General features: G+C 46.1%; 2 protein-coding genes across 2 annotated transcripts; both read right to left on the bottom strand.

The window, feature by feature from the left end:
- Positions 1-2567: 2567 nt before the first annotated feature.
- LOC109787444 (uncharacterized) lies at positions 2568-7420 on the bottom strand. Its single transcript, XM_020345996.4, has 7 exons — positions 7223-7420; positions 6763-7080; positions 5494-5702; positions 5367-5415; positions 4356-4445; positions 4172-4234; positions 2568-4042 (listed from the first exon to the last, which is right to left on the bottom strand). Exons 1-7 carry the CDS (start codon positions 7388-7390, stop codon positions 2807-2809), a joined length of 2133 nt encoding a protein of 710 aa, XP_020201585.1. The 5' UTR covers positions 7391-7420; the 3' UTR covers positions 2568-2806.
- A 1487-nt stretch (positions 7421-8907) lies between these two features.
- Positions 8908-13416, bottom strand: LOC109787443 (large ribosomal subunit protein uL3m). Its single transcript, XM_020345995.4, has 5 exons — positions 12844-13416; positions 11760-11969; positions 10888-10992; positions 9494-9607; positions 8908-9403 (listed from the first exon to the last, which is right to left on the bottom strand). Exons 1-5 carry the CDS (start codon positions 13183-13185, stop codon positions 9233-9235), a joined length of 942 nt encoding a protein of 313 aa, XP_020201584.1. The 5' UTR covers positions 13186-13416; the 3' UTR covers positions 8908-9232.
- Between the last annotated feature and the right edge of the window lie 5039 nt (positions 13417-18455).

Genomic DNA, 18455 nt, shown 5'->3' with positions numbered 1-18455 from the left:
CATAACGTTGCGCTTTTCTATCAATTGCTCGACAGTAATTTGTTCACCCACCGTATTATTTCCCTTCAAGAGAGAAGCCTCTAGTGAAACCTATGGCCCCCGGGTCTATTTTCCATCATATTAGTTTCTGATCTACTAATTTTGCAATCTTTACTTTCAGATCTATAAACCAAAAACCCAAAAATATTTTTTCTTTTTGTTTAGTTTTATGTATCTATCTCTGTCAGATCTCACCTTTGCAAGTGACCGTGAAGGGATTGGTAACCCCTTTATCGCGTTGGGTGCAAGTGTTTGATTGTTTGTGCAGGTATTGGTGATTTGTACATTCTTCTCCTACTAGATTGATACATTGGTTCTTAACTGAGGGAAATATGTACCTCTACTTTGCTGCATCACCCTTTCCTCTTTAAGGGAAAAATCAACGCAAACTCAAGAAGTAACAGTCCTTTGATGGGACACTAAAATGCATATTTAACTCCAGATGCTTCTATGAGGTATACCAATGGGATAACCAACATGAGAGGAAGCTCAGACGTACAAAGGGGATAGAACATATTGCGGTTAACTCAATTTGGTGTAAGTTTCAGAATTTATCTTGTCCGGCCAAGTAAAAAAAACAGTTGGCGTACTTTGCTTGACACCCTTCCCTACCGTGTTTTGCTTGCCAGTAGGCATTTGAAGGTGTTGCCTCAATGTCCCTCATGCTCTTAAGGGTCGGAGGATACAAAGCAACTGTTTTCTCAGTGTAGAAAGTGAAGGAAGTTTGGAGAGTGTTGGGGCTGGTGAAGGAAACGTGCTACGCCACAAAAAAATACACGTACGAACATGCCTATTAACACTATGGGACTGAGCTTCAGTGTCTTAAGTCACCTGCCTTTGTGTGCATGACACGTGGGCCCAACAGATGGCTGGCCCACATGTCACACACCCAAAGGTAGGTGCAGTCACGTCATCGAAGCTGCATCCAACACTATGGAGGTTACTGGTAACGATGATCTCACCAACAATCAACACAGCGAAAGAGGAAGAAGAGTTGGTGAAGCTTGTCTATTCCCACATCTAAGTTATATCCCAGCCACCATAATTTTCTCTCGGATGATCCATTGATCTATTGTCGAAGAGGACGACACTTCTGAGGTACCCACGCATACCGATCTAGCAGTACCGCAGCACTCCGTGGAATCAGCACGAAGAATCGAGGGAAGAACTAGATGGAGCATTAGCCAGGCGGTGATCTGATCTAGATTAGATTTAAACAGGAGAGAGAGGCACAAGTAGCAAGGGTGCAGTCATGGGAGGTTATTTTTTCTCCTAGTGCACCCCTTGGCCACCTATATATAGGTGGCTGGGAGGCTTGGGTCGACCAGCCCTTGGAGGAGTCCCTCCTCCTTGCGTCAAACAGACCCTAGTCCAACTAGAACTCCATTCCGTTGATGTTGTTACTATTGTTGATGTCGCTAAGAACAGAATTGCTTCGGTCCCTTCTCCTCTACACCATTGGTGCTAGAACACAAGAGTTCTAGGAAAAGAAGAAGGTACTTGAAGAATATACAACCAGGAAGAAGAACAAAGTGAATGGGTTTTCCACAACATTACTGTTTTACTACAAGCTTGTTGCACCAACTGTTTATCTGTACCCACAGAAACAGGTATATTGCTTTCCATTTACGATCCAATTACAGATATTTCCGGAGGGATATACGAGGGGAAATAGATGATAGACACAAACGAGTTCCCGAATCTTGGAGCATGACAATGGGCGTGCCCCGGCCCTGCATGTCACAAACTCCTGCCCACATGAAGCTCCTACTTCATGCATCAGCACTCATAGTTGTGTTTCAGGCTTGGGTCATGTTGCAATTCGAAGCGGAGAGGAGATTAATCTCCCAGGGGGCGGCGTGTCACTTAAGTGGTGGGAAAATCAGCATTGTATTTCATCGCTTCGAGATCACGTGGAAAATATGAAGGTTAAAATATTTCTCTATGTTGTATTTTTTTTTCTATGTTGTATTGATCCCCTAAAACTAAGATGGGGTATATATAGAGTACTTCCTCCGTTTCAAAATAGATTACTCAACTTTGTACTAACTTTATACAAAGTTGAGGCATCTATTTTGGAATGGAGGGAGTACAAGCGTGAGAGAAAGAAACTTGGGGTAGAGGAAAGTCATAGATGATTTATACTTACTCGGTTCGATTGATTTTATGTTCTTCGTCACTTCCTACCCCACGCATCTCGTGCGGAGGCATTGTGTTTATCACGGCAATTCATGCCTACACGTTGCGCCCTCCGGATTAAGAAGACAAAGTAAAGCGCCTTGAATTGTTTGTTACTGCTGATTACTGAGAAGTACTACTCCCTTTAATTTAAATTAATTGACAAGCTTTGGTACACCATTAGTACAAAGTTGTACTAAAGCTCCATCAATTAATTTGGATCAGAGGGTGTACTTTGTATTAGGTTGGACATAGCGCACTGATGGATTGGATATGTAATAAGTATAGTTCTAGATGGATTTGATATGTATTTCCATACAAACTTCGAAATACTAATCCTGCCAGAGACATCCTGAAATACAATAGCTTTGATAGTTACCATCCACATAGTCCAGATCTATATTCCTTGTTCGCAACATTCACGACACAATTACGCAAACTCGACATAAGGTTCAGACACAGAAACAGAAGCGAACCAAATAATTACTCCACGGCCTTCATAGTCACCTCAACAAACCAGACACGAATCGGGGAAAAATGGGCGTTTTCACCGCAGCTCAGGTGGCAAAACATCCAGTGAAACCCCAGTTTACTTCTTCGCCTTGCTCACGAGTCTCTGCCCCCCACGGTTTTGCCAAGCACCCTTCACAGGCCACCTCGGCTCCTGCAAAGGTCCATCGGCTGCTCCACACCCTTCTCTCAACAGCGCTCTAGAGCCTCCCACCTGCGACTGAAGCTTGCTGGCAGCACTCAGGAGCTTATCTTCTAACGAATCCTGTGCAGCAGCAGGAAGTTTCCCCTTCCCCTTATTTTTCCGTGTGCTTTCTTTCGAGCAAACAGCTCCACCGCCACCGTTTCCTTGGAGGCTTGTAAGGCGCAAATTCGCGTAGTAGGCATCAGCAAGCTCCTTCTGCTTTTGAGGATCAGGCAGCAACCTGGACATTTCAAGAACGAGGTGCGACAGACCAAATTGTTCGACATATGAAAGATACTTTGAAGCATTGATAACGCCTTGACGGTACTCCCCAGAGATCTCTTTGAACATCGAGTACCTGTCCCGGTCCATTCCTAATGCAGCCTGCATTCTTTCAACCAATGAATTATTCGCTGCACGAACATCATCCACAGAGCACAACACCTGGCGGCTCAGAGGTGTTTCTTGCCCTCCATTTCCTGCAGAAGTCAGACTCAGCGATCCACTAACGTGAGGACTTGTGTTGGGTGTAGGCCAACTTGGGGAGTGACTTGAACCAGAAGGGATCAAACCAGTATTTTGAAGGGACCAATGCTGAGCAGAATGGTGTGTATTCACAATTCCGTTGCTTTGTTGTCGGAGCCCAAATGCATGAGTGTTCTCAGCTACCTTTCGTACCCCCTGCTCTGTTGAAGCAGCAGTTCTGTTATTACTGCCTGATAAAGGAGGGAATTCCAAATCCATTGCGCGTGCAGCAGTCCGTGAGCTCCGACTGGCAACTGGTGTATACCCTGATTGCCCTGATATGGGAGGGGATGGAGCTTCTTGAAAACAGGAACCTATTCTTGCATCAGGAACCTCCTGGCGGGAGAGGGGAGGAAAGTGTGGTTGCTGCCAAACAAGGTTCATCCCAGAGCTTTGGCCTGCTTGTGATGAGTGCCCAGAACTAGATCGCAAGGGAGACACAACAGCAGCAACTTGATTTCCCGAGCCACGGCCCATATTTGCAATGCTATTCTGAACAGACAGCAAGGTATTGTCAACAGAACCATTGGAGAGGCAAGCGTTGTGCCTTCTACCTCTGCCATTACTCTGCTCTAGCTCGCTCCGGTCTCTAGAACTGGTTGGTGTCTGTCAATGACGGGCAAAGCAAAATAGATCAGCTTACCGCGCCATTTTTATTTATCAATATGTATATGCTAGCATGTCAATAGTTGGCTTAACACAAGAGATGGAAATAAGGCAGATTCGTTTGTACACCTGGAGAGCAGAATTCTTCTGTGCATGAGGCATGCGCTTCCTATGCTCCACAGCATTGTGCCTCTGAAGGGAACAAGAAAAGACAAGATGTAATATCAGTAAAGGATAACCAGTTATCATGCACTAATCTGGTGACATGTCCAGGGAATATGATTTAACAATATATCATTTGTGTTTGACTTGCCTTAAGCTCTGCTTCACTTTGGAAGACGATGAACTTCTTCTCCAAGCACTCTCTGTCCTCGCAAAAGAAATGGTCTCTTCGGAAATGCATCTAAAGGGGCACATGCACCATGTTAGGTTCTAACATGAAATTTAGCACAATTTTGACTTGGAATTCTGTAGCAACTTGTTATTCCAATTTAATACAAGTCTACCACTAAATTCTGTACCATAGGAGCAGTAAAAATCTTGTGTGGGAATGGCATGCATAGGCACCGAAAATGGAGACCATGTTATATCCACATCAAGGATAATATCTAGCAGGCACAGCTCCAGTTGGAAGAGATAGACAATATGCTATGGTCTCGCTTAACTGCTACGGACATGACCTTCAACTGCGGAAGTGATGTGACATCAACTTAATCAATATACTCATTACAGTGTTCCGAAAGGCGGCTGCACCCTACGAAAATTTTGGTCATGACCCAATGATTTGTCTTTGTTTGGATGGTTGCCAATTATTTGGCATGCCAATGAACTCTAGCCAACTCTAGTTCATTTTTCTTGCCAATGTTGGCCAAATCATTGGCAACCAAAACCTCAACCAAAATTTTGGCTAGCCAATGCTTTGGTGGGGCAACCTTGGGCATAAACCAAACACACCCCTGCATTCTAGGGTACACCCTCTCGCCTAGGCAGCCGCCTAATCAGCGACTAGGCACTGGTCTGCTTCCTGATTAGTGCCGAGCACCTTGTGAATGTACATTGATGGTCCAAACATAAGGCATACTTAACAAATATAGACTCAGAGATTAAAAATGGGTAAAATGTACAATTCTATTCAAATAACCTAGTTGGGCAAGGATAGTAACTTATATCTTATCTAAACAATATTTGGTATCCACTACAAGATCTCTGTAGTACAAATTTGCCCATAGATGCAATGTTTACATGTATTTATGTTGGTTTGACTGCCTAAAATTAAGATAGCACTCTGACTTTAGTATAACTATGCCAACTTGATATGACATACCTCTAAGTCATCATAGTTCCTGAAATAATCATCCTGCCCACCGTGCTGCCTGTAAACAACCATGAAGTCAGAGACAGCATAACTTTGTACTTATGCCCCAACAAATAAAATAACGGTTGCGGAGCACCTCTGACATATGTGACAAGAATAATGTTCTCTTGTCAAATGTGTATCTAGCTCAGTCTCTCCATAAAATGGGCTTTTACAAAACTTGCACATCGGGTGCCCTGCAAAACCCCTGCGCTCAACTTCCGAGCCATCCACCTCTGAATCACCGGTTTTTATGTGCTGATTTAATTGAGGCCTTGTATAAAGTTTCTGCTCGCAAATAAATACCTGCTCAAGACAACAACAGTACAGGGATTTATTATAAAAATCAAATATTGTGGAACACATGAAATATTCATTACACGGGCTACAAGCCAAGTATGCAATCATGATAAGCAGGATGTACCTTCATAACTAATTTGCCCTGCTGGTAAAAAGAAATTAGTAGGAATTGGCAACATGCCAAACATTAAATCATTATGCACCAGGTTGAAAAATATGGTTCAACTATGTTAATTTGGGTGTTCTCCTAACTATTTTAAGCATGTACTCCCTCCGTTTCTAAATATAAGTCTTTTTAGAGATTTCAATACAGACTACATACGGATGTACAGACATGTTTTAGAGTGTACATTCACTCATTTTGCTATGTATGTAGTCTGTATTGGAATCTCTAGAAAGACTTATATTTAGGAACGGAGGGAGTAGATGTGAACTGCAAGAGAATGGAAATGTTAATTTGTGCACACAAATCTTCAAATCAACAAATCTTGTGAACTATTTAACCATTGTTTGTTCACATCCGATGTAATAAACTTGAATGTTGGAGTGAAAAGAAGTGATGGAACAGGTTGGATATTTTATCTACTTTTAGGAAGAATACATACATTTTTGCTATGGTCTAAATGAGAGAATTATATGATATATCATCCACTGGTGGATAAAAACAAGGGATGACACGTGTTCAGTTGGTATGGAGAGTAATGGGCTAGCAAAGAATAATACAATCAACACTCAGGAAATAATACTTCCATTGCTACATGTAGATGACAACAACAGCAACAAAAATATGGCAAAACACTACTAGTTTGTAACTGATACTAATAGCATCATACAACAACATGACCTAAGAACTATCATGTCAACAGAAGAAAAAATCAAGTCTTAATGGATTAGTAACTGGTATTGAGCACTGCAAAACTAAATGCAAGGATGAATTGACCACGCCGCACCAAGTTATATGCCTAGTGTTGCACGAAGCTATTGGTATTACCAGCAAGCATTTCATCACATTAGAAAATAGGATTAAAGCAGTTAACAAGGACAAGCAGGCCATCAATTGCATCACCTTCCTCCCATCCAAGCAGAGGTCGCACATGTACAAGCAATGCTTGTTGGACAGATGGGCTTTGAGCTGCTCGATGGTCTCGAACTTGATCTTGTGTTTCGCCTTGGACGACTTACTGCCCTTCTTCCCCTTGTTGCCGCTGCTTTCGCAGACGGTGCAGGAGATCCGGCACATCGCCCTTACCATCCTGTAATGGTCAGCGTCGTCGAACCACACCTGCGTGGCCTCGTGGTACCAGTACTCCCCGGTCTTGCCCTCGCCGGCCGCGGACGGCAGCGCCGAGAGATCGCCGATCGCCTTGGTGCGGTCCCCCATTTCCTGGGCAGCGAGAAGCCATCCATGAGGGCGGAATTCGAAATTTCAGACGCGCGCGGCGCGGGGGCGGCGCGTGGGGCGGGAGGGGTTGGGGGCGGGCAGGGGAAAAGCGCGGATGAAAAAACCCTAGGTAGGTGGTGCTGACCTTGGTGGCGAAGACGGCGGGGCAGTGGGTCATGCAGAGGCAGCAGCGCTGGTCGCGGAGGACGAAGCGGAGGCGGGTGACGCAGGCGGAGCAGACCTCGCGGTGGCCGCAGGCGCCGTAGGCCACCCATTCGAGCCGCTCCGCGCAGACGGCGCAGGCGTCGTCCATGTCGAGCTCCACGGCGGAGGGGGGGCGCCGGCGGCGGGGGAGCTGGCCTGGGTGGCGGGGGAGGAATCTGCTGGTCCGAGAAGCGGGGGCAACGGAGGGGAGGGGAGGGGGGAGGAGGGGTCCGGTCGAGCGCACGACGCCACAATGTCGGAGTTGGTGGGGAGCCCTGCACAGTACGGTAACTGCTGGCGCTGGAGCGGGGGAAGTGTGTGTTGTTTCGATTAGGATGTTCCCTTGAAATAGCAAAACTGATCAGGATATTTCCCTTATATTTGTATATAATTAATAAAATTCAAGAATTTAATAACTTGTAATAATAAAAGATAAAAAGATCCAAGAGGCAGATCTAACAAATCTCGACCATCAAACCATGTCAATCAATGGCCTATATTGCTCGAATGGCGAGCGTTTAACATATTTAGCGTGCAATTAAAATCGTATCAAATATTAAGGTATACGATAATTAATGCATAATCCTATTTAATATTGACATATAATTAATTTTTTTCCTAGTATCTTAAAAGAGAAAAACTAGTTAGGTTTTTCCATTACTTTTTATTTTAGTTTTGCGAGAAAACTTTCGATTTATTTATCATGCCATGGCACTATGGCAGTACAAAGAACACATAAATAACAAAAATATGTTCGTAGACAACCTAGCGAAGGCTACAAACACTAGAGCGAGCCGAAAACCCGATGCCCTCATTGTCCCTCCCTCACCAGAGCCATCTTGTTCTAATAGAGTCAAAAAGTCGTCGTGATAAGGCCTCATAGGACTAGTGCACCATAATAGCAACCGTCCCGACGAAGAAAAGTATAGATCGAAAAGATCCAACATGTAGACACACGAACGAAGACTAGATCTGAGCAGATCCACAAAGACCAACACCAAACAAATCACGCGAGATCCGCCCAAGACACATCTCTACACTCTCTCCAACGATGCAAGATGCATCATCGAAACGGGGCTGGGCGAGGAGAACATCATTCGAACTTCAGAGAGCCACCATCATCTCGTCTTCCCGAGCATGGCACAAACCATAAAGAAACTTTAAAAAAAACCTAAAACGGAAGCAAGATCCCTCCGGCCAGCAAGGGCCGGGATCCATTGCACCTCCATGGCCCTAAGGCCACCAGAGACAAGGTGGACCGGCGGCAACACCAACGAGACGAGGATTTTTTTTCTTGGAGAGGAGGCAGCGGCTGCGTCTAAACTTTTGGTTAGGTTCTGCATTAGGCTGATTTTTTTTTGTGAGGGTGACGAGGCTTATATGCAAGGATGTTCTGTGTACACTTGTCATGTGTGTTGCTAGACAGACATACATACATGGCTGTGCCTGGTTTGCAAAGTCTCGTGCACATTCATGTTTTCATGCACAATAGTAAGCTCTCACGAATTAAGATAAATTTACTGGCGGTATAATCATCTGTCAAACTGATTTTATGTCAAAAAAGCAAAAACAAAAAAGCCAAACTAAATTACTGGACTCGGCAAAGGCAGAAATTACTTCATCAGGGAACTAGAATAGTAACCTCAGCATGGAGATTTTCGATTTTATATATCTATCTGAATCATAGCTTACACAACTTATTAAACAAAATAAGTTCCACTCAGTCGACCAAACAATCAGCTCAAAACCCTAACTGAGTCAGGGCCCTGGCATATCTGCCAGGTAATGTACATGGAACAACATTGATCTGGCAGGTCAGTAACGGGATGGCTCTTGTAGTTGTAACCCAGGAGCTACTCATATATCCAATGCAAAATTTAACAAACAATCGCGTGGGATTGTCAAGCAATGCACTGAAAGCAAAAGGATTCTTCCAAATTTGGCCCTAGCCTTAATCTGCTGCCATGAACGGGTCGATATCACCAAGATCAGCAATGAGTGGCTCCAAGTCTTCCGGCTCGCCTTCTTGCGAGAAATGTGTAGGGAATGGCAGCAAAGCTCTGTCGGGTTTCTTGTAGATAGAGTCCTTGACGAAAAGAAAGCTGCCTTGAGGACCAGGAACCTGCAAAGTTCACAAGAGAATGCATAACACACATATCACAACATAAACACTATAGCTAAAAGACGTACTGCAAAGTGGAGATGAAATTACCTGTCCTTTCAGATATAGTAAGTTCCTGGCGGGGTCAATTTGGTAAACCCATACATTTTTCACCGTACGTTGAACACCACCCATGCGCCCAGGCATTTTCCTGTTTTTGAAAACCTGCAACATTGTCACAGCTGTTAGCCATTCTATATGGAGAACTACTGGCTGCAGTGTTGTTTTTGGGACACATCAACAGCTTCAAATAGCACATTCCTACCCAAAACTTTAAGCTTATAAACTGTCAATTCACATTTAGAGGTGCATTTGTTTGTGTTTCTCTAAAGCGGTCTCACTGGTACATCACACCTTAGGAAACTTGAAAAGTTCAATAATGTGCATCTCTTGGTGATAATTTAAAGTGACACTTGTCACTTCCATCTGAGAAAACTCAAAAAGTTCAACAAAGTTGCACATACTACATGGAAAGGATAAAAAGAGAGCTTCTATCGACGGGTTATACCTTGAGAATGCTACTATAAAAACGATCAAGTGGCATCGATTTTCTTCTACTTTGCTCCATATATTTACTAATTCACTCGCTAACATCTGTCAGGAGTCAAATCCATTTGGCCATACATGTAAGTAGCTAAATTGTTGCTATTGGCACGTCTTATGAGGTAGCCGGCAGATGGCATATGTGAGCACAGGCCAGTTTGACAAGCATCAAGTAAAATTAGCAGCCTTATTGACTCTGTCTAGATTCTGACCAATTTAGGAAGAAAAATTATCTGTTTACCAAAAACAAAACCGCAAGGACATAAACCCTAAAGCCTGCCTTCTCGCTGATGCATGCAGTTATATTACCAACACCCCTTTTAAGCTTTGAGACGAGATTCTTTTTTCTAACTCCATCAGGATGTAAAATCTTGATTGGACAAAGTTCAAGTCACTGTAAGCCACAAGGCTAAAAGCAAAGTGCACATATTTTTTTTCATGAGAAGCATTAGTTGTATATTAGTGAAGCAATGAATAAGATCAGAATAACAGCATACACCACAATCTTAGGGAGACGATCATGGTTTTAGGTAGTACATGCACTGATACTTATATGATACTCTCTGGGTAGCCACTAAAAAAGACGGAACATGCAAATCTACTTAATATTATGCGGTTATATGCACAACACACAAGGCAGTCCTATGATTACTCACTGATGAGAAGTATAATACAATAGCACTGCTACTAATGACTAAAACAAGGTCCTATCAATCCTAATCATTTTACATATTAGAAATAAACTGGCAAATAAATACAACATCCAGGAATAGTTATGCCAAGAGGGTGCATAACTTCCAGCGAAACTCTACTGCTGCTTGTTCTAATGGCTACCATGTCTCTTTTCAGAGGAGAGATGTATACGGATTGTTCAGTGTGTGGACTGGTGAGTTATGACATACCCTTCCAGGAGCATCCCTTTGACCTGTAGAACCAATGCTGCGATGTGATAAAGAAGCACCATGTGACGCAGGCATCCCACTAAAACCATGTCTTTTCATGCCACCCTACAAGAGTAGAAAAGATAAGGTTATATAATCAATGTACAGTGTTAAATTGACATACGCAGTAATTGGTTTGTTCCAAACAAGAAAAGTACTGGTACTTTAGTGTAGCAGCAAAAGTTAAGTTGTAATATTATGAGAATATACACTTGATTGAATTGGTACTGTGAAATTAAGTTGGAACAAAGATTAATATCTCCAAACTAACAATATACTAGTGTTACATTTAAAAGAAATACTCCCTCCGTCCCATATTAAGTTTCGCTCAAACAGATGTATCTAGAGGTATTTCAATGCTAGATACATCCGTTTGAGCGACAGTTAATATGGGACGGAGGGAGTATAAAACAATTTTCATCAATTAAGTTGATCTTACATATAACCGCACTGTATTTTTAATTACCAGCAACCAATATTTGTATTTATCTATGTGTTTAAAAAACATTGGCAACATAAGCAATGTTTGACTTGCTAGTCAGAAAGTCAGCAGCGAAAGTAAACATTGAGCTTTTTGGAACAAGGCCGCATCCTAAAAGCAAGGTATAGCTAGGACCCTAGGATATACAAACAACATTCTGAAGCAGATGCAAAAAAATAATTGTCTATTTTTGAACTAACTAAGGGAAGAGGTGTTACAGAAGGAAACCGACAATTTAATGATGCCGTGTTCAAATAAAATGGTAAACATGGTGATTTTTCAGGTGCAAACCCATTTTACACATTGTTTAAAAGTAGTAAGTCATCAGACATAGGTCGGCAAAAATACATACCGCAAAACCTTTTCCCTTCGTGATTCCAATGACATCCACAAACTGTCCAGGTACAAAATGGCGAACCGAGATGGTTGTCCCAACAGGAAGAAGTGCATCCTCAGTAACAGGAAACTCCTTTAATTTTCTCTTAAGAGGGACTCCTTGTGACCTAAAGTGGCCTACTTCAGGCTTTGTTAGATGTTTTTCCTTCTTTTGGCCTGCTCCGAGCTAAAAAAATACCAGGAAAGACTTTCAGAGGTTTGCAAATTTTTGCACTATAAAAGTGATAACAACAAAACCTGAAGAGCATAAGTGCTACAAACTAAACATATAGACTTGCATTTAGATCAACAAGATACAGAACCAAGATGGAATGTTTATTGCACTAATGTTTTTGAATTATCCATTGTGGGGCAGGCAGTCATCTGCAATACAGCAACTGGCATGAACTTAGCAATAACAAAACCCGATGGTTATTCCACAAACAAATTGCTAGCTGTTACTACAAATTTAGGAGAAGACAAAACCTTGGCAGCACGATTGGAACACGCTGATTTGATCAGCCGACCTAACACACCCAATATCATGTTTGTGGAGAATGGTAAGAAACGCGAAGCAAACTAGGTGTTCTCTTTTCTAAATTATAATTCCTAGCCCCCATCGGAGAGACGTGGGAAGAAAATCACTATTAGATGAGTTTGGCTACAAACTTAAAATAAACATAACTATCTTCAGCAGCTAGTCTCAACTCTAATGATCTAGTCATCTTGTGAGTTGCCAATCAGTCAACGAAGGGCAGTTACAATTCTACAAAAAACATTTTACATCTTACGTCTAGATCGAACCTTAATCACATGGGAGGACAAAACTTTAGACCTAAAGGCACAAAACACTCAAATTGCTTCGAGTCTTAACAGATTGGTAAAAACTAGCACTAAGTTTATGGGTCCTTAAGATTTTACAGAATCAAGTTCCAATACTTATTTTCTAGTGGAGCTCCAATAGGAGTACTTATTTTGTCAGTGAAAGTGTGAAACAATGCAGTAGTTTGTGATCCCTGTCATATACAGAGTTTGGTACAAAGATGAGAAATTTGCAGCACCTGCAGCGCGTAGAAGCCCTCCTTCTCGGCGGTCTTGACCTGGCAGACGACATTGTCGTCGACCCAGAGGACGGTGAAGGGAACCTTGGCCCCCCACTTGTCCCACATCGCCGACATGCCGCACTTCACGCCGATCACGCCGGTCCGCCGGGAGTCCGGGCCCATGACACCAGGACGCGCCTCTATGATCCGGCCTCCGCCATCGCCGCCGGCGCCGGCATCGTCGTCGTCGGGATGGGAGACGAGAGGCTCCGCAGAGAAGAGGCGGCAAGGGGGGAGGCGGGGCCCAGCGAGGGAGAGGTGGCGGAGGCGCGCGAGAAGGCCTCTCGAGGCGGCCGCCATGGCGGTGGCGGCGGCGGCGGCGGCGTTGGCGTTGGTTGTGCGCTGGAGATGGGCCGCGCGGCGGGATGGGTGGGGGTTTACGCGGCAGCGAGGTGGGTAGGGTTTAGTGAAGTGGGGAGATCGGGGGGAATGGCCCAGATCGGGAGGAGCACGCACATGGCCACAGTTGTAACTGGGCTTCTGCCTCCATTTTCTTCTTTCAGCGATGCCTTGTAAGATAAAAAAAATTCTCGAATACGCACGAACGTGCATACTTTATATACACTTAAAAAAAAGAGAGGGGAAAGAGCCCCTTTCACAATTGGTTCACATAGTGCTTATATACACCCAACTCCACGTCCATTTCACGTGGAAGTCAACTATCGCTAACTCCTCGTGTCACTACCCGCCGTTGGAGCCACTAGAAAACTATCCATGTCCGCCTTGAGGATGCCCGTCGTCTTTCAAGATCTACACTCCACTTCTCTTCTATGGATTATGCTCTCCAAAACTGAGGTGGCGCCGTCGAAGACGATCACGTTGTGATGCTTCCAAAGCTCCAACATGACGAGCAAGACTAGAGCCTGAATGTCCTTGCCGCCAATAGCGTTTCCACCTTGCTTACGCACCAATCAAGGAGTCTCGTAGTGCTAGTTGGCACCCATTCCTGCTTGTTCATCGCTCTACAAACTCAAGTCCACACTTCCCTTGAGAGGACGCACTGGATGGTGATATGGTCTATGCTCTCCTCCGCTTGATCACAGAACGGGCAGGCATCTTCGTGGTCCAGTCCACGTCGAGCCAATCTATCTTAGGTCCAGCACCTATTTCGGAGTGCTAGCCACGCAAAAACCTACATCTCAATGGTGCCTTTGATTTCCATGTGAACTGGGCTGTCGATGCCACCTCATGTCCCCAAACTCTTGCATTGTATGCCAACTGCACTGAGAATGTCCCACTCGGCTGTTGGGAAACGTAGTAGAAGACAAAAAAATCGCGCCTACGCACACCCAAGATCAATATGAAGATGCATAACAGGTTGGGATCACGATCGTTACCGTTACCGTGTTGAAGCGGAAGAAGAACGTGTCGGTGTACATCGTACTTGGCGTCCCTCGAACCATCGATGAACGACCCCGCGGACCGCCCATGAACAGTCCCTCGAACCGAAGACCGAAAGCACGATCTCTCTACTTGCTTGCAAGTGTGCAGCCTTCACGATCCGGCAGCGCTTCGCCGTCCAGAGCTAATCGTTGCCGGAGAATTAGAGAGAGGAGATTAGAACCACACTGGTGAAAGGATTGATATGGTTGACTAGAGGAGGGGTGAAAACAACTACCAATTTTTAGCTTTTCTTAACAAATTAGGTTAAGCAACAAATAGGTTGTCTAGATATGCAACTAGTGAACGACCTATATGATGCTAACTGTCGGCGTTCTGGGAACGAGGGTCCCCAAACTTGCCTGCCTGCGGCCCACGGTGTGACTCCAGCAGCGGCCTGGTACGGCCCATCTTCATCAGCAATGCTCAAGACCCTCGCGAGGCGGACGACGCAAGACCTCCTCGGGGCGGCCTCACTAGGCTGGCTCATGAGGGGCGGAGAGATCAAGGCGAGGGGCACCTCCCGAGGTTCCTGTGGCGCAAGCCATGACGACCAAGGCCAGGCGGGCGCCAGCGCGCGCAGTGTACTCGTTTCCTCTTTGGTGCTAAAGAGGCAAGCGCAGGCGAGGAGTCCCGAGGCATCAGGCAAAGGTTTCCATATCGGTGCAACGAGACCAAGACCAGCAGGACGACAGGACGGAGGTCACCGTGGAGCCTAGGACGGCGTCACCACCAGAGCCTTTGGCGGGCGAAGACCGCCTTTAGTCAGGATAACTTGTACTGGTTGTCTCCCTTCAAATTTGGCCGCTGTTGGATCCCTTCCCGCCTACATTTGGGAAGAGGACCAGGGCCTCTATAAATAGGACTAGCCACTAAGGGAGTCCTGGACTAAGGGGTCCTCGGGCGTCCGACCTGTTAGACATGGGCCGGACTGATGGGCTGTGAAGATACGAAGACCGAAGACTCTCTCCCGTGTCCGGATGGGACTCTCCTTGGCGTGGAAGGCAAGCTTGGCGTCCAAATATGAAGATTCCTTTCTCTGTAACCGACTTTGTACAACCCTAGTCCCCTCCGGTGTCTATATAAACCGGAGGGCTTAGTCCGTAGGGAGAAGAATAATAATCATAGTCATACAGACTAGACTTCTAGGGTTTTAGCCATTACGATCTCGTGGTAGATCAACTCTTGTAATACTCATATTCATCAAGATCAATCAAGCAGGAAGTAGGGTATTACCTCCATAGAGAGGGCCCGAACCTGGGTAAACATCGTGTCCCCTGTCTCCTGTTACCATCAACCTTAGACGCACAGTTCGGGACCCCCTACCCGAGATCCGTCGGTTTTGACACCGACATTGGTGCTTTCATTGAGAGTTCCACTGTGCCGTCGTCAAAAGGTTTGATGGCTCCTTCCATCATCTACAACGATGCTGTCCAAGGGGAAGTCTTCCTCCCCGGACAAATCTTCGTATTCGGCGGCTTCGCACTGCGGGCCAACTCGCTTGGCCATCTGGAGCAGATTGAAAGCTACGCCCCTGGCCATCAGGTCAGATTTGGAAGCTTGAACTACGTCGCGGATATCCGCGGAGACTTGATCTTCGACGGATTCGAGACCACGGCAGCCGCTCCCTGCCACCACGATGAACATGACGTAAATCTGTCATCGGACCATACCCAGGAGATAGCACCTGTAACTGCTCTGGCCTTAGATCCGGAGCAGATCGCGCCATCCGAGGATGGGAAGCTCAACCCCGCCACGGAAGCCGCAGACTCAGCGGCGTTGGAGCCGCACACAGACCTAACTTCAAGTGACATCTGTCTCACCGGAACCATGGACTCGTCTCCGGCTACAGGTTCCGAACCATGTGCGTCCGCGTACGACGAGCTTGATCAGTCATCGATCGTCGAATTCAGCTTTGCGGACATCTTTCGGCACTCGCCCTTAGGCGACGTGCTAAACTCATTAAAAAATCTATCCTTAGCGGGGGACTCACAGCCGAATTATATCCGGTTCGAACTGGAGGCTGATGATGGAGAATTTCGCTTCCCACCCACCGCCCACTTCATAGCCACTGTCGAGGACTTAACCGACATGCTTGATTACGACTCCGAAGACATCGACGGTATGGACGACGATGCCGATGAGGAGCAAGGCCAAAACCCGCCGTTTACCGGACGCTGGACGGCCACGTCTTCGTACGACGTGTACATGGTGGATACACCTAAAAGAACTAACGACGATGACAAAGAAGATCCAGTTGAGGTAAACCTCCAGAGACACAGCCAAAACGCCGGCGTCAGCGGCGCCGCTCTAAGTCACATCGTACGAAAAACAGTAATACCAGCACGGGAGAAAACAATACTCCGGACAATGCCGAAGACAATGAAGACCCTGTTGAGGCAACTTTCGAACAGGACGAAAGGGAAAACGGGCAAGTTAGCCCTGACGAACAGGCCATAAACGAAGACTTGGAGGACAGTCGTTATCTTCCGCTCTCCGAGGATGAGGTGAGCCTCGGCAACGAGGATTTTATCGTGCCCGAGGAACCTCTCGAGCAGGAGCGCTTTAAGCGTCGGCTAATAGCCACTGCTAGGAGCCTGAAAAGGAAGCAGCAGCAGCTTCAAGCTGATCAAGATCTGCTCAACGATAGATGGACTGATGTCCTGGCAGCTGAGGAACACAGCCTCAAGCGCCCAGCCAAAAGTTACCCGAAACGCAAATTGCTACCTCAGTTCGATGATGAGGCGCTAGAGCCCGTACCATCATCGCACAATGCGACTGACCGACCACCACGTGGCCGGGATAAAGCGGCAACCCAAGCCGAACACTAGCCCGCCCTACCTCACCGTAAAGGCAAAGATAAAACAGCTCGGGGTCATACATATGACCTTCGGCAGGACCTGGACAATAGAGCAGGACATACCAGATCAATCTACGGATCGCGAGGGCGTTCCCAGACACGCGACAACGGCTATCTATTCGGACGTGACAAGCCTAATCACGCCCGGGCCGAAAACCGCAGACGGACTCCATCTGAGCTACATCGTGATGTGGCCCGATATAGAGGCGCCGCACACCCTCTTTGCTTCACTGACAAAGTGATGGAGCACGAATTCCCGAAAGGGTTTAAACCCATGAATATAGAATCATATGATGGAACAACAGATCCCGCGGTATGGATTGAGGACTTTCTTCTCCATATCCACATGGCCCCCGGTGATGATCTCCATGCCATCAAATATCTCCCACTAAAATTAAAGGGCCCAGCGCGGCACTGGCTAAACAGCCTTCCCGAGAACTCCGTTGGCAGCTGGGAAGACCTGGAAGACGCCTCGCGATAACTTCCAAGGAACATATGTCCAGCCGCCAGACGCCGATGACTTAAGTCACATCATCCAGCAGCCTGGAGAGTCAGCCAGGAAACTCTGGACTAGGTTCTTAATTAAAAAGAACCAAATTATCGATTGTCCAGACGCCGAAGCCCTCGCGGCCTTCAAACACAGAGTCCGGGATGAATGGCTCACCCGCCACCTCGGTCAAGAAAAACCAAAATCCATGGCAGCCCTTACCGCTCTAATGACTCGCTTCTGCGCGGGAGAGGACAGCTGGCTCGCTCATAGAAGCAACAACGCCAGCGATCCAGGTACTTCCGAAGTCCGAGACGGCAACGGCAAGCCACGACGCGATAAACACAAGCGTCGCAATAATAACGAAATAACGCGAGCACGATCTCTCTACTTGCTTGCAAGTGTGCAGCCTTCACGATCCGGCAGCGCTTCGCCGTCCAGAGCTAATCGTTGCCGGAGAATTAGAGAGAGGAGATTAGAACCACACTGGTGAAAGGATTGATATGGTTGACTACAGGAGGGGTGAAAACAACTACCAATTTTTAGCTTTTCTTAACAAATTAGGTTAAGCAACAAATAGGTTGTCTAGATATGCAACTAGTGAACGACCTATATGATGCTAACTGTCGGCGTTCTGGGAACGAGGGTCCCCAAACTTGCCTGCCTGCGGCCCACGGTGTGACTCCAGCAGCGGCCTGGTACGGCCCATCTTCATCAGCAATGCTCAAGACCCTCGCGAGGCGGACGACGCAAGACCTCCTCGGGGCGGCCTCACTAGGCTGGCTCATGAGGGGCGGAGAGATCAAGGCGAGGGGCACCTCCCGAGGTTCCTATGGCGCAAGC

This window comes from Aegilops tauschii, chromosome 3 (genome assembly GCF_002575655.3).
Source record: "Aegilops tauschii subsp. strangulata cultivar AL8/78 chromosome 3, Aet v6.0, whole genome shotgun sequence".
NCBI lineage: Eukaryota > Viridiplantae > Streptophyta > Magnoliopsida > Poales > Poaceae > Aegilops > Aegilops tauschii.
This window is presented reverse-complemented; position numbering and strand designations above follow the sequence as displayed.

Coding starts and splice junctions, on each gene's coding strand:
- LOC109787444 (XM_020345996.4), bottom strand. CDS start 7,390: ATGGACGACGCCTGCGCCGTCTGCGCGGAGCGGCTCGAATGGGTGGCC. Junction 5,703..6,762: donor TCTGCTTGGATGGGAGGAAG/GTGATGCAATTG, acceptor TGTCTTGAGCAG/GTATTTATTTGCGAGCAGAA. Junction 4,235..4,355: donor AAAGTGAAGCAGAGCTTAAG/GCAAGTCAAACA, acceptor TGTTCCCTTCAG/AGGCACAATGCTGTGGAGCA.
- LOC109787443 (XM_020345995.4), bottom strand. CDS start 13,185: ATGGCGGCCGCCTCGAGAGGCCTTCTCGCGCGCCTCCGCCACCTCTCC. Junction 11,970..12,843: donor AGGGCTTCTACGCGCTGCAG/GTGCTGCAAATT, acceptor GTATTTTTTTAG/CTCGGAGCAGGCCAAAAGAA. Junction 10,993..11,759: donor CGAAGGGAAAAGGTTTTGCG/GTATGTATTTTT, acceptor CTACTCTTGTAG/GGTGGCATGAAAAGACATGG.